The 25077-nt window shown below is 40.9% G+C and overlaps 1 protein-coding gene across 1 annotated transcript in view; it reads right to left on the bottom strand.

Moving 5' to 3' along the window:
• Window positions 1-25077, bottom strand: part of LOC133446441 (obg-like ATPase 1) — a 54390-nt gene that overhangs the window by 7949 nt on the left and 21364 nt on the right. The window contains exons 5-7 of the mRNA XM_061724464.1: window positions 16547-16722; window positions 13227-13307; window positions 12820-12917 (exon numbers count right to left, since the gene is read on the bottom strand). Of these exons, the coding sequence (XP_061580448.1) occupies window positions 12820-12917; window positions 13227-13307; window positions 16547-16722 (355 nt within the window). The remainder of the gene's footprint in view (window positions 1-12819; window positions 12918-13226; window positions 13308-16546; window positions 16723-25077) is intronic.

Raw genomic sequence — 25077 nt, 5'->3', positions numbered from 1 at the left:
GGATTCTGAGTGGGCGGGAGGCTATGATAATGAGGCTCTGTGCTGATTGGCTGCCTGACGCGATGACGTGAAAGACGCAAAAGACGCAAAAGACGCGATACACCGCTACGAAAAAATGGCGGAAGCTCCGGCCGGCGGAGTTAGTTGTGGGTGTGGTTTCACAAATCGCTCCCGTCGTTACGTAACAACGGGAGCAGAATCTGAACGGCTCGTAGATCCACATCACACTGGATGGATCATCCGGGCGGCTGTACAGACACTGCAGAATTTGGTTGCTTTCCTCCTTCTCTGAGTTGGCAGGCTGAGGGGAGACCACTTTATATATGTTAAAGCAAGAAAAAAAGTGTTTTTCATCATAGGTCCCCTTTAGTTATAAAGGGACAGATCTTCTCTAATAACCAAGTACATATTTGCACCTTTTAATAATGGCTAAACTCTTGATCTTCTAAATATTACATTTAATTGTAAAGTGTATTTGACTGTAGACTGAGTACATTTGATGTCTCCTCTTACCGCAGTCTGCAATGTCTCGTTTCGTTTTTTCAGTAAGCAGTTTCAGCGTTGATCTGTCTGTGTCCCTTCAGTAATTTCATTATTATTGCTGGCTCAAGGGTGATTTGAAAGTTAGTATGGTTGCTTACCAGCAGGAAGGTCCATAGTTTGAATTCAGGAACTTCAGGAACTTGCTGTGTAGAGTTTGTCTTCTCTTTGCCTATGGGTTGTTTTTTTTTTGCTGGCTTTTTCCCATAACCCAAAAACATGTACCTTAACTTGACTGATAGAGACTGATAACCAAGATAGAGAGTTGTTTTTATTCATTTTTATGTCTTTTTCAATGCCCCTGAAAAGAAGAGGTGACATATCCAGTCTGTAGCTCGATGGCAGCTAGGAAATATAGGCCTTTTTCAAGGCATTTGTATAAATCTTTACATTTTTTTCATTGAATTTAAAAGTCTCTTTCTTTATTTGATTTATTCTGAACCCATTGAACCATAATTTCTTTCTGAGGCTAAAAATCATTCTTTTCAGACAAAAAAGGTGCAAAACTATACCAATTTTGAAGATTTTTGATGCCACACTGAGTGAACGTACAGGTAGATGAGCTTAACATGGACCTTTTGTTGGGACCACTGTCTTAACCTTAACTTAAAGGTTCCTGTCAAGGGCGGGACCGGAGAGGAGATTTCTGGTTGTGGTGAAATATGCAGTTCATTGGTGCAACAGTTGAAGATCTAACACAACAGGTGATCTACTGTGGCAACCTCTAAAGGAAAAACCTGAAAGACGAAGAAGACTTTTTGTGCCTCCTCTAAGATAAGATGAGTGGTAGACGCCATAGTGGCAATGTATGCAGCAGAGTAAAAAGCATGACTTGGAGTTGGTTTGAAGGGAAGAAAAGGAAAAATGACCAAACACAAAAACATTTTGGAGGAGAGAGAGCTTTAAACCGAATGTTCAACCATTGAGTTTGTCTCACTTCACCTGCTGAGTGTTAAATAACCATTTAGCAGAGAGCCGGGAGGGAGCAGAACAACTCAACACTTAGTGTTTCCTTGCTTTTGAATGTCTTTGTCAGTCTCAACTGCCTTTTTTCCCTCCGTCTTCCTGTCCAGCAGGGCACCTGACATTGTAGGACAAAGATATCCTCACATTTAATGGCAGCTCTCAGTCAGAACAATACAGGGGGGTTGGGGCAATTATGAGATTAGGTCCAGAAGCTCTGAGGCTGGGATTGGACGGATCACAGCGAACAGCATCGCACAAATCCATTTTCACACGGCGGCTCTGAGGCCTGATTGATTCTAAGGGGCCCTGTCATTAGGTGTAATCCTAGTTTCCTGTTTAGAGACTATGAGAATCAAAGACGGCGAGGAATCCAACCATCTCAACACCACATCTACTCCAATAACAATGCCACCGCTGCATCACCTGCAGCCCCGCATCACTGCTCCTACCCAATGATTATCAATATACAGCAGATGATCGGGTAACGGGCACAAGTGGAGCAAAGGTGGAGCTGATTGAATGTTTTTCGCAACAGTTTGAAATGCCTCATGGGCCAGTTTATCTCTCAGTTCAGATAAGCATATATTCAAATCCGTAACCCAATATTTTCCTTTCTGCTCACAAAACCCCACGGAGAGCTGATGTTTGACTGCCGCTACAATGAGGTAGTAACCAAAGTCCCTCCAATAAAGGAAGGAAAAATAGTGAAAGCCAAAAGCTTGAAAACATGGGAGATGGAAGGTGCTGCAAGAGCAGGAGGGGGAGAAAAAAAATCCAATCTGAGATAATAACAGCTGTAGTTTGTCACTTTTAGCAGCACAGCTGTCTGTTTGGTGGCACGTTATTTGCATTCCTCAGGTATTGCGTTCTCTACAGGCGGCTGAATAATGATTCACAAATCACTCTCTCCACACCAGTCAAGGGCTGTGATCCTTTGAATAGACCATTGTACCTGAGACTGTAATTGGTGAAGACTTGACAGAGCTGAGCCAAGCCAACCAAGTAACAAAGAGGCTATTGGTAGAAGGCTGAGGGATGATTTTAATAATGTGAAGCCCGAGACGGAGAATGTGAGCTGCAAATGAGCACGGGGGTCTCTGGGTCCTTGCACTGAGTGACACGGGACCAGACAAACACCTTGCCACAGGAACATGAAACACCCCCTTCCCTCAACTCCAGAAACAAAGCTCTGTCAATTAAGAGCTTTGATGCACCGTCAACATGACTTCCAAAACCAATTCTGTCAGCTGCGCCGCTGCCTCCCGATGCCACTTTGCAATGTGTATATATGTGCCTTCCAATTATTTGTGCAAAAATTTTATGTGGACATATATGCTAACATACTTCTTCTTATCTTTCCGTCATTCTGCATGTGTTGTTGCCTTCTTTAAAGCCTGTGCATCTAGACATTTCAATATTAGGTCTTCAGAGTTTTCTGTGGCTTTAAAATTAGGCTTGACTTTTGTTTTAATGCAGATTTAAAGACTATTTCCATCTCTGTTTATCATTAACAGCTTAAAAGAAAACAGATCTGCATGCCTTTGTGAAATGCATAATAAGAAGAATAAAAAAAAAGTAATGTATTCCTTCATGTGGGTCCACTTTCAAAAGCTTTCACAAGTCTAAATTAATATCAGTAAGAAAGATTGTAAGTGAGTGCATGTGTCTTGTCAGTCTCCTATTATGTCCCAGCTCTGAGTACCATCTCTCACTGCTCAGTTAATAGAAAGATTCAGCACTTTTCTGGTCTTGATATCCCTCTCTGAACAAATGATGCCTGAAATTTTTATTCTTTTTATAATGGAATTCCAATGGCCTTTGATGCAAATCAAGTGGAAATTTTTGCATATCAAGTGGGAAAAATTAAATGTTAACCACGTTTTAATGTGATTAAGGGTGACAGGGACATTATTTCTGCTAATCACTCACCAGCATGAAGGCTCAAACAAGGCAAGCACAAGCTGTGTTTGTGGGTTTCTACTTCTTCTGAAGAAAAACTGGTTTTCCTGAAAACACTTTCATCAAACTTTTACAGATTTATGACATGCATGCGTTTTTTTTTTAAATTATTTTTTATCTTTTTAATGGTAACAACATGAAAGTTATCCCTTTCAATACCGTGGTTATCTTAAATTTGGGCAAACAGCTGCCATGTTATTTGTTCCAAGCTTTAAATTTACAACCTATTGTATTTAGAGTACATTTAATTTGTGGCTGCAGACATTGCTAAGAAAAAAATAAACAAAAAACAATCAGACCTTCCACAACAGACTGGCTCTGAATAGTGATGTCCCACAGGGGCCACCCTCGGGAGCCTATTTGTCTTTTTGTGCAGGACTCATGAGGGGAGGGCGGGGGGTAATTTCCATGTTTCTGTATGCCTGGGGCTTCCCTGGGCTTTGTCGGGGCTTTGATCTGCTTAAATGGCCCAGGAGGTGAAAACAATAGGATTTTCTTAAGTACAGGGGCTGCTACCTGAGACCATGACCTGGGTCTGCGTCTGACATGCATTGGTACAGGCAGCCATCGTTAACGAGTGCTGAGCCTGCATAAGGTGGGCTGTCGCCTCCAGTTTGAGCGATCCTGGTAGCTGCAACTGAATACTGACAAACTCAAGGAGCTGGAGGCTGAACGTGGTTCTACGACAGGCCCCCCGTCGGCTCTCACAAACATGTCTGCATGTGATTGTGTCGCTACCGTTTAGAGATATTATCAGACATCTGCAGAGTAATCAAAGGTTTTGGTTACTCCTGATGTTGGTCTGTTGTTGCCCCTCCTTTAGCATTGCTGCGCTGCAGAAAAGACAGGAAACAATGATCTGCTTTACAGTGGATCAAAACCAAGCCTATTGTTTATGTTTCATCCATGCATTTTCTGCTTTTCAAAGTTTTTGGCAATTTGTAGTCTTTGTTATGAAATGACTTGTTGTTAACCCCCCATTCAACTTACACGTATCGTCTACAGAGCGATGTATTGTTATCAGGGTGCTACATCTGGGTTGCTAGTCTCCGGTTTTGGTCTCCACAGCGAGATTTCACGTCTAGGACATTTTAAATATGTAATTTGACCTACATTTTCTTATGCCTATGTGAGAGTAAGAATAAATGTGTGAAACTTTATTGGGACGTTAGATTGATTCTGTCAGAGAAGACTAAAATCCCTGCCCACCAAGCACGAAGACAGTGATGGATGTGATGTGTATTGTATGATGATGCATTGGTTTGTGTAGTAGTAAATTGTATTAGTAATTGTAGTGTAAATGCATGTATTGTGGTTGCGTGGTGATGAAAATAACTTATAAAGCCGCAAATGTATGCATTGTTAGGAGTGTGGTCTTTTAATTGACAGTTGTAGTCATTAGTTGCTGTTATCACTATAGCTACTTAATGCTGAGCAAAGTCATGTGACTTCTGAGTTGTGAATGAAGACCGAAGAGAGCATTCTTAATTTCAGAGATTTTGTTTGGTTTGTTGTGCTGTTATCTTTACTAAGACACTACTGCAAACAGTTTGGAGTTGGCCTGGGAAGAGTGAAGGGTTGAATCTTTGTAAAACAGCCTGAACAACTATCTTTGCCCGTGGTTGAAGGCTGCCAGCAAGGGCTGACCAGATGACGCCAGCTGAACTGGCTCTAGCTCATCAGCCTTTACCTCTTGCACCGGCTGAATCAGCTCAGGACCTTTCCAAATTGAGTAACCAATATCTGACAATATCCAACATGAATGCTGGCAGAGCTGAAAATGAGGATCAGCAGAGCTCGCTGGTCCTTGTGCTTGTGGGGGCCTTGGGTGGTTCGAAATCTGAAATGAGGATGTTTGGACGGATTTAATCATAATGAGAGCAAGGCAGTGGTTACCCACTGGGGGGGCAGAGCTAAGCCACCTAAGATAAAATAGTTAACTTGCGGTAACTGAACTAAAGATGCTTATTTTTTATTTTTTTACCTTGTCTGCACACATATTAATGGTTGATACCATGCCAGTAAAAACCTAAGGCATATATATGTGCATTATTACTATATTTAATATATGTACACACATATATATATATATATATATATATATATATATATATATATATATATATATATATATATATATATATATATACGCATACATACGTATACACATACATATATATACACATACAAATTATTTACATACAATATTTTTTTTTGGGGGGGGGGGGGTCGGTGGTTACGGGGGGGTGACATCCACTGCCATCCCGGAAGCAAGAACACACGGAGGCACACGTCGAGCACTGGAAATCTGCAACAAAAGCCACAAACGAAACACAAAACCGACACGGAGCCGACCAAAACACGAGCAGCAATCGACCCAAATCTTGAGATCTGATCACAGTCTAAGCTAAGCTACTGCTATTAACTAACCCCAAAAACTACAGAGCAAGCATGCAGGTGAACAAACCAGTGTATATGATTATGTGTGTGTGTGTGTATACGTGCGTGTGTATGTACATGTCTGTGTGGCTATGTGTGTGTATGTGTGTGTGTATATGTATATGACTGAGTGGCTGTATTTGTGTGTGTGTGTGTGTTATTTTGGGGTTGGACAGCAGAAGCTCCCACCAAAAGAGACTTTTAAAAGCATTCACTGGTAAACCTGTGGTTAATGCCACAGGGGTTTTGTCCAGTTCTTTTTATACAGTCTATGGTTATTAGCTTTTTGGTTTACGTCAAATAACACATATCTGTGTTATTTGTATAATTGTTCACTTTGGGTGGGGAGAGATCACTACGGACCTCAGTGTCACAATGAATGAGCCTTATGTGCTACCTGCACATCCTCCATAGCTCAATCACTGACACAGTGAATAACTTGAAACTGACAAAATATGCACTTGCCATTGCCAAAATATGCAATTTTTCATATCGTGGCTGCAAGAGTTTCATGAAGCTATAAACACAGAGTCATCTGTGGTTTGCAGGTTCCAGGGATGAGCAGCTCAGGGGTTTGGGATGATGCAGCACACATACACCAACTTCCTTTTCCCCTTCCTTTGCAAAGGGAGAAAAAAATAAGAGGTATGATCTCATGGTGGCTTTTGAGGCTGGTAAGTCGGGGGCTCTGTGGGATGCTTTTCATCCTCCCAGTGGTGAGGTCCTGAGCGACAAGAATGCAGATGCTTTCTGTTCCCTGTGGCCATCGCTGCATGCAAGGGCATTACACATCACTCTCAGGGAAGGGAGGAGGAAGGATCTGACACATACGCACACACTTTCACCAATATTATCAACTTCTTTCCATCTTCAAAGCGATCTCGAGCTGGAGGAAACAGAACGTGGTGCACACACAATGGGAGCAGCTTTAATTAAGAGCATCGTCGCGCATCGTATCTCAATCAAACCTCGACGGTGTGCTGGTAACAAGCTTTTTAAAACAACTTTTCTTTCTTTGATAACTGCACCCATTAAATCTCGCAACTTTAAACATCGGCACATGATGAAACCGTAACTAGCCACTAGTCCCGGTTTTGCCTGTAAAAGGCTTGTTGAAATGACATCATCAAAGATACAACCTTGCAGCCTTGTTTAAAGCTATTAATTGGGGGGAGAGGGAGTACATTCTGCACCACCCAAAATAATTCCCTATATGGGGTAGTATCCATGCTGTCATTCGTGGCAGTCGACTGGGTGAGAGAAAATAAGGGGGCTGGGGTAGAGAGAGAAGGGGGGGGAGTCATCAAGATGTGACAATTGTGACAAGAGCAGGCAAAGAGTAGTGCCGAAGAACACCACACGGATTTCTCCATCCCTTCTTTTTTCCTGGATGACAGCTTAATGTCTACCACATGCAATATTTATTCTCATCGTGTGTCAGACTGTCTAGCTGTCCCAGGGAGAACAAAGAATGCCACTTATTAGAATAAAAGCACAAGGAAGGTAATCAAGGACATATGTAACATCAGCCAATCATGCCCTCTTTCCAATCCAACATCTTTTTTTTCTTCCCTTCTCCCCCATTCATAACAGCTCAACAATAATCCTGATAATAAGCTTTCAGGAGCGTAAGTGGCAAAAATAAATTCATTTATTTGTCTTGATAGGACTACGGCGGCGACAGGCTGCTCACGGTGCCGTGCCTGTTTGTTTTAACCTTATCAGAAAGAAAAACAAAAAAAAAATGGGCAAAAAAATCTTTGATCAAACCAATTTGATGCTTGTAGAGTTATTTTGCCAGAAAAATCCCCTCCAATAGTTTCCACAGGTGAAGAATTCCTAGTTTACCTTCAAAAGAAAGTAAAATCAATGTCCTGCCAGAAATAGTGCCCAAATGCATTATGAAACATGGTGGACTTAACCAGTTTATTCCTGCAGGCTTGGGTCTAATAGAGCAGGAAAAGAATTCCTGTCTGCACAAGTTTATTTTTTCCGAGCAAATTAATTTCTGACACAGAAATAAAAGAAGAAACAAGAAGAAGAAGGGGAAAAAAAAAGTCTTAGGCTCATTTTAGGTCCTGCCTCTTAATTTACACCAACAGAGTTGTGTCTTCTAAACAACACACACCACAGAAAGCGAGTGACATCATGGCTCAAGTCAACAATGTCCTCTCATTACCTGAACTGGGGACAGTCAATAATTGGGTTGACTGAGCCGACAGGGCCTTACATCTGTTTCAGCTTTCCTTTACACCCTGGACTGTTGTTTTCTCCCACTGAAAACCCGCTGCAGGCATCCATTAGCACTGACTGCGGGCAGTGTGGGGTGCGCGTCTTACCATGGGAAAGTCTTTCCCAGGATCCCACACAGCATAAAAAGAGAGAGTGGACGACTGTGCACAAAATAAAAAAAGGGAAGCATGTGATTGTTTATCAAACAAAAGTTCCCAATTCCTTCAAAAGTGCTTGCTAAAAACCTGGATGGAGCCAGTGGTTTTGCACTTAATAAAGTTCACTGTAATTGAATTATGGTTTGGGGAAGCTGATGTGGCTAACAGTGACTGAGTCACAAGGTGCCCCCTCCTCCCTCCGTGGACGGGTTCTCAGCTCTTTCTTGAATCTCTCGATCTACAGTGACATAAATCAGACAGAAAGAAAACATGTGTTTACTCTGTTACTGAGATTCTTAATCTGATCTTTTCTATAAATGATCTGCTGTGAATGAGGAGCTACAGCTGTGCCGCTGCTCCTCTCAGAGCTTTTCTTCACTTCAGCTGTGAAAGCTCCTCCTACAGGCAGACTTCAGAATCAGTTGCAGGAAATACAATTTCCTGCCTTTCTCCTCCTTTTTTCAGACATAACACTTCATGTTTATTTTCTGCTGATCATTCGGGTTAATCTGCACTTTTTTTGCCCCGTCACTGCTAACATATCCAATTCAGTAAATTAAACCACTGAATTAGCCACTCCCCTCTCTCAAACCAATTTGTTCCTGCTGAATAAATATGTTTAAAAAAAAAAAAGACAGCTGCGATGGGGGCATTTCTGAGGGGTATTGAGTATTTATGGCAAAATAGTTGCTAATAAACTACAATATTTGTGTTTATCATATTAATATAATGCAACATTACATATTTTATTATCCGTCTTGACTTTTTTTGAGGAATTCTTGACGTGAAAGAAAATATTTGAGCCTTATCGTTCAACTTATTCAATGATTGAAGTAGTAGAGGTCCAGATCAGCGGATTCATAAGATCAAATCAGTTAAAAAATACAATAAAATACATCTATTTCAATAAGAAAGTCTAAGGTATGCAGCCAAGACAGCTAAGACACAAGTATATAATGTAACTCAGACTGAGAAGAAAATAAAGTTCAAAGAGATAAGTTATTCTATACTAGGTTCTAAACAGAGTGAGAATATGGCTGCCTCGGAAATTGCATACTTCCACCCTATGAGTAGCAAAAACAGTACCGGTATGTGAGATTTTTTAGTGCGTCTGAAACATTAGTATCCATACTCATTCCAGAGAAATGTATTAGTGTGGATTGATGGACACTAACTGAGCAGAAACTTCCCACAATGCAATGCAGCGGTGTTTGGTTGCTAAGTGATACGTATATGTCATTAGTATAATATTAAGTATAATAATATTATTATATAATATTAATATTATAATATTTGTATATAATAATATTATTTAATGTCATCTTGTTTCGGCCAGGATAAACGGGAAATAGCGGAGCGGTGCGCTGCTACTGCTACTGCTGTTGTGACACGTCACTTCCTCCCAACGGCAGGAAGTGACGTGTGCGCTCTGAATAGTATGTCCGAATTAATGCACACTACTGATATTTACTCAAAAGTGTGCTGAACTTAAGTATACTTTGTAGTATATACTGTTTAGTATGGCATTTGGATGCACCGTACGTCTGTAAAAACTAATGAGGGTGGTGTATATGCTTGTACCTACACCAGAGACAGACAACAGCACACGGGCAGACAGACAAACAGACCCAGACCAACACAGAGTTAATAAAAGCTCCAAGCAGAGGTACCCTGCAGTTCTACACTCACCGGGAGAACCCAGTCGGCAGAGGCACTCACAGACAGGTCACGCTTGCTGGTTTCCTTAAAGGTCAACTCATCTACTTAAGAGGCACCAATTTACTTTAATGCACATTGTCCAAAAGAAGACGAGGGGGAAAAAAAAGCAGAAAAAAGGAAATGACAAGGAAGAAAAACATCACAGCATATAGCTGGAGTGTTCTTAAGTGTCTCTTTTGAGGGTAAAAAAAAAAAAAGTCTGTTCTTTGTTCTCTGAGGATGATTGAATAAATATTTGATATCTAATCGATTAAAAGGAATACAGACTGATGAAAAAGTGAGAGGCCCCATGCTTGTAAAGTAAAGAAAATCTTTAATGACAATTGAGAGATGCCAACACTGGGCACACTGCAAACACCACAACATCAACAGTGCTCTAATGGCCTTCTCCACCGCGCAGACTGGGGCGCGCAGCGGAGAGGAATAGTCGTCCAGGCGGCCCGGTGACGCCGCGGAAAGAGGAGAAAGCCTCTTGATGGACTCTTCTAGATGCCATTCCCTATCACGCAATGCCTCTCAGTCATAAACACATGACAAATGCAGCCTTAATCATTTTTTACGAGCGGGGATGTGCAGGGGGCAGTGCATGGCTGGAGGGGAGAAGGGAGCGGTAAGCAGCAGGCGGCCCCCTCTGCACAGCGGAGAGGGTTGTGTGGTAAAGTCTCCTCTGGAACATCACTCGGCCAGCGCGCCTTTGATCTCCACACCGCAATTACACCAGCATCCAAATGAGCATGGAGTCGCCTCTGAAACAGACTTCAAACATGCACATGTACGCATTCTCATACACATGCACTGTATAGGATTGAAGCCATGTGCTCCTCTCAACAGTAAATGATGTTCTGTCTCCAGCAGAGAACCTGAGGATGAAAGCGGGCCTTGCGCCTCGTCTGATCCCTCCATTAATGATGGCTTGCTAAAGCTAATAGTGTGTATTCTTGTCTAAACAAGGGCAGCTTGGTATGAGGTTCACATACTCCAAACAGGATGATCCGTCTTGGTTTTGGAGGCCCGCGATGTTTGATAACGGGAAAACACAGGCTGCCCTCTAAAGCCTGCTATTAAGTGCCCGTGATATTCAGATCAACTACTGTACGGCGCGTAAACAAAAATAACGCTCCCTGGTGCATGTTGCTTGAATTGACCAAATTAACCTAAATCACGCTGGGCAGCCTTTTTTTTTTTTGTCAAGTTGAAAACCACACCAGAAAAATAAAATTCAAATAAGTGAAAGTGCGAATTGGCCTGAACGCTTGTCCTGAGAGTCACAGCTAAAATTGGCTTATTTGCCTAATTCTGCGATTCATCGTCATAACCGCCCCCCCCCCCCCCCCGCCCCGCCTGACACCATTAAAGCTGAGATTGCAATTTGTCTTTCTGTTTGCTTTGAATAGTCCTTAACTGTATCATCATCTCAACTGTGCTGGTGGAAAAACACGGGAGCATGGCGACAGCCAAATGGCAGTCTGGCGTCTCCGCAGCAGACTAGCTGCCATTAGGGCTGAGAGCAGCATTTATTGTACAATTAGGGCCAGTTAGATCTACCTGTAATCATCTCTATACAGGTGTGAGCGCCTCTCTGGACAAGGGAAGTGACTCATCACTTGTCAAACATCAACACTTTGATGTCGGCATTGTTCGCCGCCGAACCCCTCGGGACACCTGAGCGCTACTGTTTGCCTTTGTGTGAAAAACACTCCAAGATTTATTGCATTTCACACTGTTAAAGAAAAAAAAAACAGAGTCAACATGAAAAAGAAAAGAAGGAAAAAAAAAATCTTCCTACTGATGACGGATGTTCCACACGCCATGAATCATTTGATTTATGAACCCTCCCTCCTCCTTCTGTCTTGACAGTCATACTTTTGTGACAGGAACATTTTTTTTTAACAAACAGCCATAGGTAAACAACTTCTCTTAAAATACAATCCTGCCAAGTAAAGCCGGCGAATTGTGCAAAAAAACTCACACCAGAAGGCTGAACGCCTGCTGGAAAAGTGGGATAACAATCCCCACATCGGCGTTACTCTTAAAACAGCTATAAAGTGTAAAGGTTATACTCTAATCTGTGACATTAAGATGTAATAAAGTGAAAGGAAAGGTGAAACTACGGAAATAAACAATTGCAAATGACAGAAAGTGAGTATTATAGTAAGTCAAAGTTGCACCCAGAAAAGTATAAACCTATTCTACTCTAACAAAGCGAATAAAATCCATGCATCTACTCATCAATGGAGTAAAGAGATGCTTGTTAAGCAACAGCAACAACGTGTGAGGACAAAACCAAAATTCTACAGCAAAGTATTTAAGCTAATAACTGTCATCATGAGTTACTGGTTGCCTCCAGATGAAATTAATCACTTGTTTGGCTTCAAATGTACACATGCTTGTTTTTTTTTTTTTTTTTCTTGTTGTTGTTAAAAGCCCTCCTACTCTTTTATATCATATGGAAATGAGAAATTTTGATGGCAAATGAAGACCATATGCTAGCGTGTGCTTAATGAAGTGCATAGTCTGGGGGGCTGCTCGAGTTGGCAGGGGTGGAAGTTGTGTTGGAGTTTACTCAGTGCCACCTCCAGGCCGTCTCTCCAGATCCTCTCTCAGAGGTATGGGGGGGGGGGGTCGAGTCTAACACGCTAGTGCGTGAGCGCCGAGGGGCGGGCACCAACAGTTTTTGTGGATGACTGCAGACTTAGTCAAAGTTAGCTGACATGAATGCAACTTCTTGCGTAACTGCAATGAAAGCTCTTTGGTGATGATTAGTGGGTGTAATGAATCTGCCCCCTCCCTCCTTCTGAGCACTTACCATTTGTTCTTTCTCCTTATGTAGTCTTTCTCCGAGAGATTAACGAGGTAGATCATTGGTTTGGACGTCAAAAACAAGTATTTGTTCAACACTTCAATCTGTGGAGAAGACAGGAAAGTTGTGAGAATCCACAACTTTTTCCAAAGTGATCTTCGAGGACCACACAGGCCGAGACAGACGAGGGCCAAAATGAAATTAAGAAAAGCGCTGTGAGGAGCGGCTACGAAACTTTCAAATCAAAATCACTGCGGCCAGATGTCATTAGCGTGTACAGAAATAATATCAAAACATGACCAGCAGAAAGCCGTGCATGAGGAGGAAATAGCGGATGTGGCTCTGCTCGAAATGAAAAAGACGATCAGGGTGAATCACGATGAAAATTTTTGACAGAAACATCAAAGTCTTACCTCCTTATCGTTCCATTCGTGATAGTAGCGGATGTTTTTCTTTTCATCCAGTACCCAGCTCTTTATTTTGCACATAATGTCCTGTTTGGAGTTAAAATAGAATGAACAAGAAGCCATTAAAGGAGATGAAAAAGAATAAACCCAGCAGGGTATGGGGTAATTATTTCCTAAATGCATGGCATCCTGATGCCAGAAAGAACAATGGCTTTTGCTCTCATTCAGGCAAGAGTGGCCCAGCTTTGACAGGGATGCCATGAACCAGACCCCCTTCCTTTCTTTAAATCCTGACAAAAAAATGCCTTCTGGGGTGTCTCGCTGAGTCGCCGCTTTACACATTGATATTCCACCGGGACCGTTTAATGAAAAGGATGTAGAGAGGAGACAAAATTGGACAGAGTGAGGAACTAATTGGAAGTTGCTATAAGGTGTAAATTATTGGTCCCTCCTCAGGCACTTTGCAAAGTGTAGCCACACTGAATGAGCCCTTGTGAACTATGGATCTAATTATTTACTCTTTCTGAAAATATTGAGCATTTCCAGCTACGTGTTCATCACTGACGCACTTGTGAGTTGAGACCACAGGCAGGACTGGGTCCTGACAGGATCTGGAAGCGGAAAAGGGTGGGAAAATGGGTGGGAGGTAGTTATAAAATTCGTAATAAAGAAATTGAGCCCATTATTGTTGATCCAGCCCCACAGAAATTAGCGGAACACATTCTTTTTGTTCCTGTCAACTTGACCTCCCCCTTCATATAAAAACTCCCCCACCCCCTGCAACACTCCCTCTACCTCCTTTTCCCTCCTCAAACCCTTGCCGCACTTCACAATCATATTCTCTTTTGAAAGAACTGAGGAAAAAAATCCTGCCAGAGCCTCAATTACACAATGGCAGAAAAAGCTCCACACGCTGACCCCCAGCCAGCTGCATTCACTCTCTGCACATCTCTCTCCGCAGGAATTCTAAAGGCCTTTTAGTCAGGCAGCCAGAGTGCAGCCAGCGGGGGAGAGCGCAGGAAGAGCTGCATACACTCCGCCCGCGCCGGCCCAAGTCTTCACAGAGAGATTAATCATCTGTGAAATGGAAACAGCAAACGGCCGGTGACACGGGCTGAACCCGCTCCAGGTTTCCCTCATCAGCTCGCAGCCGCCGTGCAGCGCTCGTCTAACAGGCAGGTGTTAATAAAAGGCATATAGGTCCCACAGGGGTCAAACACATACGCTTGCCACCGTGAAGCGCCGCTGGTGGGCCGGTTTCTTATTATTGTTTTGTGAGGATAGGGATTTTGAGGATTCATACGGACAAAAACGATGAAACAATGTTCTTGTAAACACAGCGCCAGCGAAATGGATTTGCAACAATGCATACATATGAGCTCATGCATGTGAGCTCTAATCTGCTGCACGCACGTACGTTTGACTTAAACTCATCACAAAATATTGAGACTTTTCCATCTTCACAGCAAATATTCAATATTCAATAACTTTCTAGGTTCTTAGTGTTTTAATTAATTGTCTTTTACTTTACATTCACACTGCAGCACTAAGTGTTTGAAAACTCTTCATAGTTTTTTTTCTTTTTTTAATTCTACCTCCTCACCTCCTCAACTAAAACCAATATTTTCTTATGTTTTACAATGTCAGTCATCCCCTTGGGGGTTTCATGTTGTCTCGACATCCCTTATGCTGGAGGAACATTAAAACAAACAAAACAAAAGACAAAATGCCCTTAAAAAAATCCCTCAAATACTTGGTATTATTCTATAAGTGCCTGAACAAGGTTTTACGATGAACTGCATAATGACATACTGTTTTACACAGTACTTTTCCTTTTAGTTTTATACCTTGAAAGGCTAAAAAAAAAAGTACAGGGAATTTCCCTCACTGTCTCAGCCTCTCTGTAAGACACCACTTTTCCCTTTCATTCACTGACTTGATGAATGAAAAAAAAAAGAAAGCAAATATACTTTCACTCAAAGAATCGGGCATCTTTTTCATTTTGCAACGAGGTGATTCCTGTACTCGGTCGTGGTCTTGCATAAAAAAAAAAAAATCTAATTTTCACAATTTCGGGAACACACATCTTGATAGAAATATTCGTAGCTCATCTCAAGTACATTCAGTTTCAATAAATATTTAAATCCACTGTGATGAAAGCAAGTTCTGCATATAGATGCTGACATAAACGTGCATGTGAGCTTGTGCACATGCGGCTGTGCATGTCAAAGACAAGGCTCAGCCTTCAAGACAATCACACCATCCCCTCCCATCTAACAGCTTAGAGCAGCCTTTGATAACTACCATTCTTCGCCGTCTAAAGAGGTCTTCTATAGACTTGCAGACGCGTGCACAACCTTTGACAAGCAATGTAGATTATTTTTATTCATTGCCTAAAATTGTTAGCAATTATGGGCGTAAGCGGCCACCTGCGTAGCCTGAATGGCTCCTGTCTGTGGGGGTACAGGGGTGTCGGGAAGTGCTGCCTGCTGTAAGAGGGGGTTCGCCTGAAGGGAACCAAACAGTCGCAGGGGCGTCTGCAGCAGGTGAAATAGCCCCCCTCGTTAGTGTAATGAGTGGTCAGAGCATCGGTGTGTTAGGGCCTGAAATTGGGCATGCGGCTCCGAGTGAAAGGCAAGATCCCCCTCGCTGACCTGCATCCCATCTTCCTCCAGTGATGGAAAGGCATCATGTGACATTTGCAGCCGAATCATCGGGGAAGTCTGCCTCATTACTGAACAATGTGAATAAGCGAATGGATATACATTTTGATCATATACAACCGGATGGATGTGGATTTTTTTTTTTTTGTTCACCCCTTTGCCTTTCCTTGCATTTTGCCCTGCAAACCTCAGAGAGCCTTTAAATATTATTCTGCCAAAGAGTAGGCTAAACATTTACAGTATTCATAGCAAGGTATAGGCATATGTGTCACCCGCTGTATGGCCTTAAACAATTTCTCAAGCTGCTGTAGGAGTATAAGCATGGGCGAGAGCTGTGCCATGATTTGAGTATTACTTTAGATGAAAAGAGCTGTGTGGAAACACTTTCATTAGCCCAGTGCTGTGACCCGGGGTCAGCAGCTGAATAAGTAACTCTGTATTAATGATTTCTACAGCAGAAAACCCCTGACCTCTGATCACTTTCAATCTCAGAGAGGGAAAAAAATGGACCAGGGGGAGGGGTGAGACCTATTGGAGGGAGATTAAAAAAAGAAAAAACATGGTTTTTTTTTTTTCTTCCCTCCTTGGCCATGTGTGTGGGAGGGTTATTATTTGTGCCTTGCTGTGAAGGGGAGCAAAGGGCCTGCTGGGACATTGACTCACATATTCTGGTTTGAGTTTCTTGTCACCGCCTCTAATGGCTGTCTTCTCCAGCTTGTCAATAATGGGGATGATCATCTCTTCATCCTTCAGCCTCAGCTCCTCGTGGATGATCTCCATATCCCTCACCGGGTCCACTGTTCCCTCAACATGGATGATATCCTCATCCTCGAAAGCACCTGCAGGGACGGAGCACAAACACAGGGTTGAGCTGTAGTGCAGAGGTATCATTTTTTTCTGCACAAATACTCCTGCTTTATGCATGCTTTATATGACACAGCCGGAATCAGAGAGACATACTGTAATCAATGATATTGACATCTTTGAGATCAAATATAAAACAGATAAGATTCAACTAAAAGAAAAACAATCGTTATTTTTTGCTGCAAGTATGGTGAAAATCAACATCCACATGAAAAACCACTCTTGGGGGAAAGTCCCCAGGAAAGTCACAACAAATATAAACAAATTTCCTATGTTTCTTTTCCAGTTTGCACAAATGTGAGAAACCAAGTCAAAGTAAATAGTTCTACATCTGGCTTTCAGTGTAACATATCAACAGTGTGCAGCATTTGGCCGTGGTCACTCAATTTGAATATTATTTAAATATATATATATTATATAATATATTTATTTTATTTATTTATATATATATATATATATATATATATATATATATATATATATATATATATATATATATATATGTATATATATATGTATATATATATATATATATATATATATATATATATATATATATATATATATATATATATATATATATATATATATATATATATATATATATATATATATCTATGTATGTAAATATGTATATAGATTTTTAAATCATAATATCTATATATATATATATATATATATATATATATATATATATATATATATATATATATATATATATATATATATATATATATATATTATATTATATTATATATATATATATATATACATACATACATAGATATATATAGATATATACAGTACATGATTTTGAGCAAAGCTGGAATCTTGGATGAAGGACGTTCTTCTCCTAATCATTTGCATCTTAACAGTGGCTAGGCTGGTGATTAGGTAATGAGGCTCTAAAACAGACCATTTAGTCACCAGCAGCTCTTAGGACTCCTTCTGATTCTCCATGAGGGGGGGCGGAGGGGGGACGGGTGTCCATCTGCCAAATGAGGGTGACACCCTTTAACATGAACAGTGACAACTGTAAGAGGCCGTTCTCTTGAATGTTATTAACATGTTATTATACCAATATGTAAATATAATATACCAGATGATTTGGGCACAATTTGTTTGATAATGTCAAATATTTATTAGTGTCTGCAAATTAAGAAAAAAAAGGATTAAAAGCCCCTCAGCAGGACTGCAGTTTAAGTTCAGTGCTTTTCATGTTTCACTTGAGTGATGACTTTTTTTTGCAAATGTGCTTAAAGTATCAAATACTCGCAACTCTAAATAATCCCTGATACAGTAAGATATTTTATTTCATTGCTTTGTATCATTAAAGCTTCATCATTGATGCAAATGTCGCTTCGCCTTTTCATGCTGAGAAGAAAATAACTTAACTACTTTTAAAAATATTTGGGTGCCGTTCTACAGCTCAAGATTAGTACAAGTACCTTAATATTTTTGCTTGTCTAAAAGTTACAAATGAAGCAACCTCAGACAATGTTTTCATACTCTTGTCAGGCTTTAACTGTAAATCAGTCAACGACAGTGACTTGCAAGGTTTCACATGGGGGGGTGAGACGGAGGCTTTCTAATTTTACAAGGAAGTGGATGTCAGGGGAATTACGACTCGCCTTTAACTGCAGCGGTGTCGAGGGACACGATGCCTGGAATTTGCACGGTGGAGTCGCAAAAATCAATATTCACCTGTTAACACCTGAGAAGAGCTGTTGACAGGTGAGGTGACGCGCCAGACAACATCCAGACAGGTCCCAGCAGTGACGCATCCAGACGTTGTTGATGATTCAGAGCTGTGTGTCTCTATTGCTTTCGTTAACATCCTACCTGATATTCAGGTAAAGCTAGGCAGAGCTGTGTAATGTATGAAATCACCCACTCAAAGGTTACAGAAAAAGGAATTTGATAGACCTTACTAGCCAAGAAACTTCAGACCAGCTCACACATCAGATGAAAAGATCATTAAGTGAAACTTAAACATTCAAAGTCTCTTCATGGTTTCCTCTGGTGCCTCCGAGTTTGACATCTTTGATTCTGAGTGAAAAGGTTTGTCAACATTTGTTATGAAACTGCTTTACTCCACCCCAAACATATAGTTTTATTTTATTTTATTTTTTTTGTTTTTAAAAAAATATATTTTCATTTTGAAGCCAGCAACAAACTGAGCAGAGAAGATTGAGTTCTTATTGTCATCATCCATGATGTGAACTGGTAGCAGTGTCATACAATTATGACAAAGATAAAGCAAATGCTCTTTAAATCCCAAGGTGTTACTGTATGTATCATGTAGTATGAAAATCATTATATAAAACAGTACTTATTCATTATTTATTAAACAAAACTAAGAGGAAATCAGGAAGCAATTTGAGAAAACCTAAGCACATGGTTATGCCCACTGTTAAGCACGGTGGTGGAGGGGTGGTGATTTGGGTTTGTCACAGGACATGTGCAACTCCTTGAGGCGAGCACACACTCCTGAGTATATCCAACATTTCTCCGAAGACAAATGTGATTCCATCTATACATGGTCAAAACTGAATCGTACACCAGCGTGATAATCTAAAGCACTACGGAAATGTTGAAAAAGAAAAGAACCAAGGACTTGCAATTAGGGGCTTAGTGGTCTGCGTTAATTTGCAGAAACTTTCATTTGATTAGGTTTTTTTATTAATTTGGGAGAATGTCAGGCAAGATTGTATTTTGGAGTAAAAAATGTTGTAAAAATGGTTGTAAAAATACCCAAGTTTATAGAAAAGGAGTGCAGCTGAGGTTGGTGCTGACGATGCCCGTCTGATGCCTGCTGGACCTTGTTCACTGCATGCAGACTTTGCAATTCAATCGCCCCCAAAGTCAACACGAAGATGTCCCGGGAACTGTCCAAAGCAGCTTTTCGCCCATCTCCAAACCTCTATCTTTGTAGTGGCCATGCTGTCGTAAACAATACTCAGAGCACATGCCCAAAGCTTGGTAGATAATTGGCAGATGTTGTCACAGACAGATTGCAGCTGGAATTGGCAGAGACAGGTTCATTTGAGGCAAGACAGAGAGCAAAGTCTATATTTGAAAAGGCTTGTGTTACAAATTTGGTGTTTTAAGTGATCTTTCAATCTTTTTTATGACGTTACATGACTCCGTGTGTGATTCCATGATCACAGATTCTGTATGGACGTATGTAATGATACAGTGACAGACCGCAACCTGATTGAAATACTGTGGTGGTGATGAAGGGATAAGCAGGCCTGAAAAGGAAAGCCAAACCACATTCTGCACATATTACAGCAGCATGACTCTGTAGTAAGAGTATGGGTGCTAAACCAGCCTGTCTGCAGCCCAGGTCTGCTTTTGAGATGTTTACTGTACTATAAAAATCAGAAAGTACGAAAAAATAAGCTCCTGAACAGTTAAGACTTACAGTGAGTCCTTCATCAAATTCAGAGATTTTTTTCAGAAATTATATTATACATATGAAAAAATTAACTGACTAAACCATGTTAGACTCAGAATAATACCTATGGAAATAGACTGTTCAAACATTTTCCATTGTTTTTGGACTTTTAAATTGCGCCTGAAATCTGTATTTCATTGATGCGACTTAACTTGACTTTACTTCAAAACTCATTTTACAAACAGACTTTTCTATACTATATGAAGTATAAAGTTTATACTGCAATGCGTTTAGCATCTTGTGACCCATTAGATCTCAGGATTTGTAGAACCTGGATAGCCTATGTAAGCCTGGTTTATACTTCTGCATAGCAGCTACGCACATAAGCTATGCACCGCACCTACGCCGTCATTGGTGTTTATGCTTCCATCATTGGTTGTGTCGCTCTGTAATAACACCACTCACCGCTAGGGGGCAGTGTAGGTTATTTTTCTGCAACACCGTAGCGCACAGTGCTGAGTTTCCTTTTGTTTACTTTCTAGCTTAGACATAATAACGGCGAAAACAAAGCATGTTTTAATGCAAGTTGGAGCTGATAAATGTTGAGCATCAATCGGTTTTACAGACACCACAGCAAACTACCTTTATCCAAACGACAAAGAGGGAATAGCGGCAGGAACTTTAAAAAAAATAAAGAAGAACAAATCCATCAATCACGTTTCTTGTAGTCTGCGTTGATTTGACGCATAGTTACATTCGGAGAGAGGTGCATGTCAGGCTACGTCGGAACCTACACTGTTAGGTTTACAACAAGCGGCAACTATCGAGCTTCCAAGTTGAGTTTCATGCAGAAAGATTTGTTGCCGTTCCTCGACTGGCAACTCGAGGCTGGCTCCCAATGTGAGTCGATTATCATTCACTTGTATGTTAAAATGTCCAACTTTAGGGCAGAAAAAAACATACAGTATTTACAGCCTGGTTCAAAAAAACGTTTAGGTCTCAGTCGTTTTATTTCACACCCATGACAACTCTGAGGGGAGTGAATTTTTTGTACCACACCAGGAGAGTTTATATAAAGCATTACATTTATTTCTAATATGGTTGATTGACAGTCAGTTCAGCCAATGGCTAGCCATTATCACATCGTCATCTGTAATTGTCATGTTATCGCGCTTAGCGACCAGCTGTTTGTACGAACCCAGCATCGCCTGAACGCAGCAGTAATTTTTGAGTTTACTGTTGAGTCAGCACATGAAGCGGCATATTTCACTATAAATGCCTGCCTGCAGCTCTGCAGATATTTCAGCAGGGATAGGCTGAAACAGCTGGTAGCTACTGCTAACTTTGATTGAAATATGGTGGGCATGTTCCCTGCCAACTTTCCGAGCGTCATGGTCGGAAAAAGAGGCTTCGAAATCGGTTCTTCAAAAACCAATAGGTCACGTGACTAATGCTCCATGTGTTGTCTTTTACAGTCTATGGCTCACACCTACGCTGCTTTGACGCAGAAGTATAAATCCAGCTCTAAACTGTGGACTAATGAAGAAATGAACAAAACCTGGATTCTTTTTGTGAGAGCAAAGCCAAAATGCAACACCATAGATGTTAGAGGAACTATGCTGAGAGAACTACATCCGTTCTTGGCTGACTGAGTAACTACGTTAACAATCTGATTGTATCCTCACATGCTCAGAGGAGCAACAATGTGTTACTATTTTGTGAAGCGCAAATGCAACATGGAGAGAATTAGAGGTTGTTGCATCTACTATGGTCAATGGACACTGAGTGGACTGTTTTTATGCAGCTTCTTAAACAATTTAAATTCATCACTTTCACCAGGTACATTTAAAAAAAATATTTTACCTAAGGCAGCTGATATTCATGGATTAAAGCCAAACTGTCCCAACCTGTTTCCCACTCATGTCAAGACACAATTGCATTGCATTAAGGTAAAAGTTGTAAAATTAAAATCTGTTCCTTTAGCTGGAGGGTGGTCAAAACATTTGATGTTAACAGTGTTGTCTCTTGGGGTATTATGTCTATTAAGATTGGCTTAATTAAAACAAATTCAGCTTGTGGTGATTCGTTTAAGCCGGTCTGAGACAACACTGTGCTTTTTGGACCGTCGCTGAATGTGTCTTAACTGTACTTAAGCAGAAGAATCCCAGCAGAAGAATCCCACATACACCAAATATGATCCCTTACTGGGATAAATAGAGACAAACCCCTTATCAGGTGCACTTTTACAATCCAGCTTGAAAGCCGACCAGCATGCACCATATTACCGATGCAAGTCAACAGAAGCTGCAGACTTTTTGTGCAGGTTGTCATCCCATGAGCTGTCCTCATGGTGAAATGAACTTATTCAATTACTCTTTGCCTAATCAGGCTGTTTTGGTTCCTCTCCTCTTGCAGAGGTACTCCACAGTATAAACAGTTCACTTACGCCACACAGAAAGGGGCTAATCAGTGGAATTATTGTTTTGCTGCTCCAATTTAGCAGCTCCCTGTTCAGCGCTGATTGGAAAGAAAATTTGCTATTGTGTCTCCATGAACTCAGGGAATATAATGCCGAGTAATCATTTTGTTAGTTGCAATAATATACATACATTATACACAATTATGATGTACAGTTTTGGTAAGCTGTGCTTGAAATGGAAAATACACGGGTATGTTGTTCAGTTTAGTGCATATTAATTAGTGCAAAGAGGTTTATAAAAGGTTTACATCCTTACTAAACCACTCATGGTTGTTATAAATCATTGTTGTAGATAAAATAAATAAAAAAAAAATATCACATTTCTACTGCAATCAGCTATTTTTAAAGTAGTGTAGATCTTAATGATAAAAATGAATGAATCCAAATTCTCAAAAAAAACCTTTAAAGAGCAGCTGATCACTCACTACCAAGTCCTCTCATTCCAAAGTAATTTTCTTCACTTCATTCCGCTTAATTTACCATCTATGTCTACTTTAACACCGTCCTATTCAAGGCTTTAGGCTGGACAACAAATGGACGGAGACAAAGAGAGGAGAGAAATGAGACCTTTTAAAGGCTGGGTCAGGGCAGGGCGCCGCTGAGGACGAGCCTCGTGAAACTGCTGAGCCACATAAAGCCTCGCGCAGAACAATAAATACACACAAAAAGGAGGAGGAAGACGGTCTAAAGAGCCACTTTCAGTATCACGTCTGACTCATTATTAAAATTTTAACTGCTTCATGTCAAATGGTACGTGTAGACACGTCCGAAGGCAGGATTAACAAGTGCTCCTTCACTGACAGAACAGTATAGGATTAGTGTCTGGAGAGCGGGCGGTATTCAAGGTCTTGATTATGTATAAGGTTGAGTTGTGCCAAAAGGCAGGTGTAGTCAGAGGACAAATAACTTGAATTGGGATGTAAAAACAAATGAGATTTTAAGTGGACAAAAAAAAAATCAACTTCACCATGAAAAAGTTCACTGTAACACTTTTGTCCCTTCTATTTGCAGTTTTCACAAGTTTAACACCTCAAAACATCAAGCACACTTGAGTTAGCTTATGTCATTACTTTTTCTGTCAGGTACACAGACAAGGCAGTTATCTGCGTCAAGTCAAGATCAATACGGATTGAGCTCCTCCTCTGAAGTTTCTACCTGGGAGGATATGTGGTCAACATAATTCAGTTAAATTACAGTATTCATTGACTCCTTACTTCCTGTGCATGTTTTCACATGCTAGATGGGCAAGAGCACATCTGAAGAACTTGCATTCCTCACGCTGCTTTTAAAATGTTCATGCAAACTCAGTGCCGCAATTCTCCTGGTATTCAGAGCAGTAAAAGCTATTTTATGAGTCTGTCAGGAAGAGCGCATTATGGATGTCTTCCCAGCATAAAAACACTAGCAACACGCAGAAAAGAATTTATGTTCATTCAAGGTTTTTATCTTCTTGGCATTCGTTTTCGGATACATTAAATTTGACAGGAATTTGTAATACAGTGCTTATACTCACCGGCCACTTTATTAGGTATACCGGGTTGGCCAGGTGAGCTTTTGGAACATTTAGTCTTATTTCCCTGATATGTACATGTGTCATGGAAAAATACATCGGCTGTTAAAGGTGGGTCCACGTTAGAAAGTGATGGGTTGAAGCCCTTTCGACATGCCCTCATGTTTTCTACATGACCAATCTCTCAAAACAGAGCACGCTAAAATCACAGCATTCGGCAGTAAGAATATATGTAATTGACAGCTGCTATGATTCATATGAAATGAGACATAGCTGATCAGAAAGGTGACCTGCATGCAGCAGAACGCTGAAAGTCGCGGGAAATGTGTGGTTTCCCTCCACTGATAACAGAGAGAAAAGCGCTGTATTAATTTCCCTATCATTGACTTAACCTATGGCAATCCATTTATTTTCTTAAACTGCTGAGCATGAGAACACCTTGATTGAAAGGAACTGTCATATGCAGACCAGTGTTGTCCCACATCATTCAGAGAACAAACCTTTTCAGATCCCTAACTACTATAGTGCTGCTGATTGCACAGATACCACCAATTTCCTAACCAACCGCCACCTGAACAATGATGTGTTCAGCTTTCAGGCCCTCCAGCCTTTCAAAGGTGAATCATTTCACAGTTTGGAACGACATCTCCATAGCAACTCCCTTTTGAAGGGTGTAGAATCACCATCCAATAATTCTATGATCGTCGGGCCTTGCCATTCCCAGTGGTTCTTTTCACAGCGGACAGACAAGGGGGGCACGAGGAGGAAGCAGGGAGGTTCTACAGTCTATTTCAGGCAATTCATCTTGCAGGCCCATTAGAATTCAAAATATTGCGACCTTCAATCACCAAGCATGTTATCTGGGGCTTTGGCGATCTCCAGTCAAGATGGGTAGACATTTTTCTCTAATCATCAACGATGAGTGGAGGCTGAAACCCCCC

This window comes from Cololabis saira, chromosome 6 (genome assembly GCF_033807715.1).
Source record: "Cololabis saira isolate AMF1-May2022 chromosome 6, fColSai1.1, whole genome shotgun sequence".
Lineage (NCBI taxonomy): Eukaryota > Metazoa > Chordata > Actinopteri > Beloniformes > Belonidae > Cololabis > Cololabis saira.
This window is presented reverse-complemented; position numbering and strand designations above follow the sequence as displayed.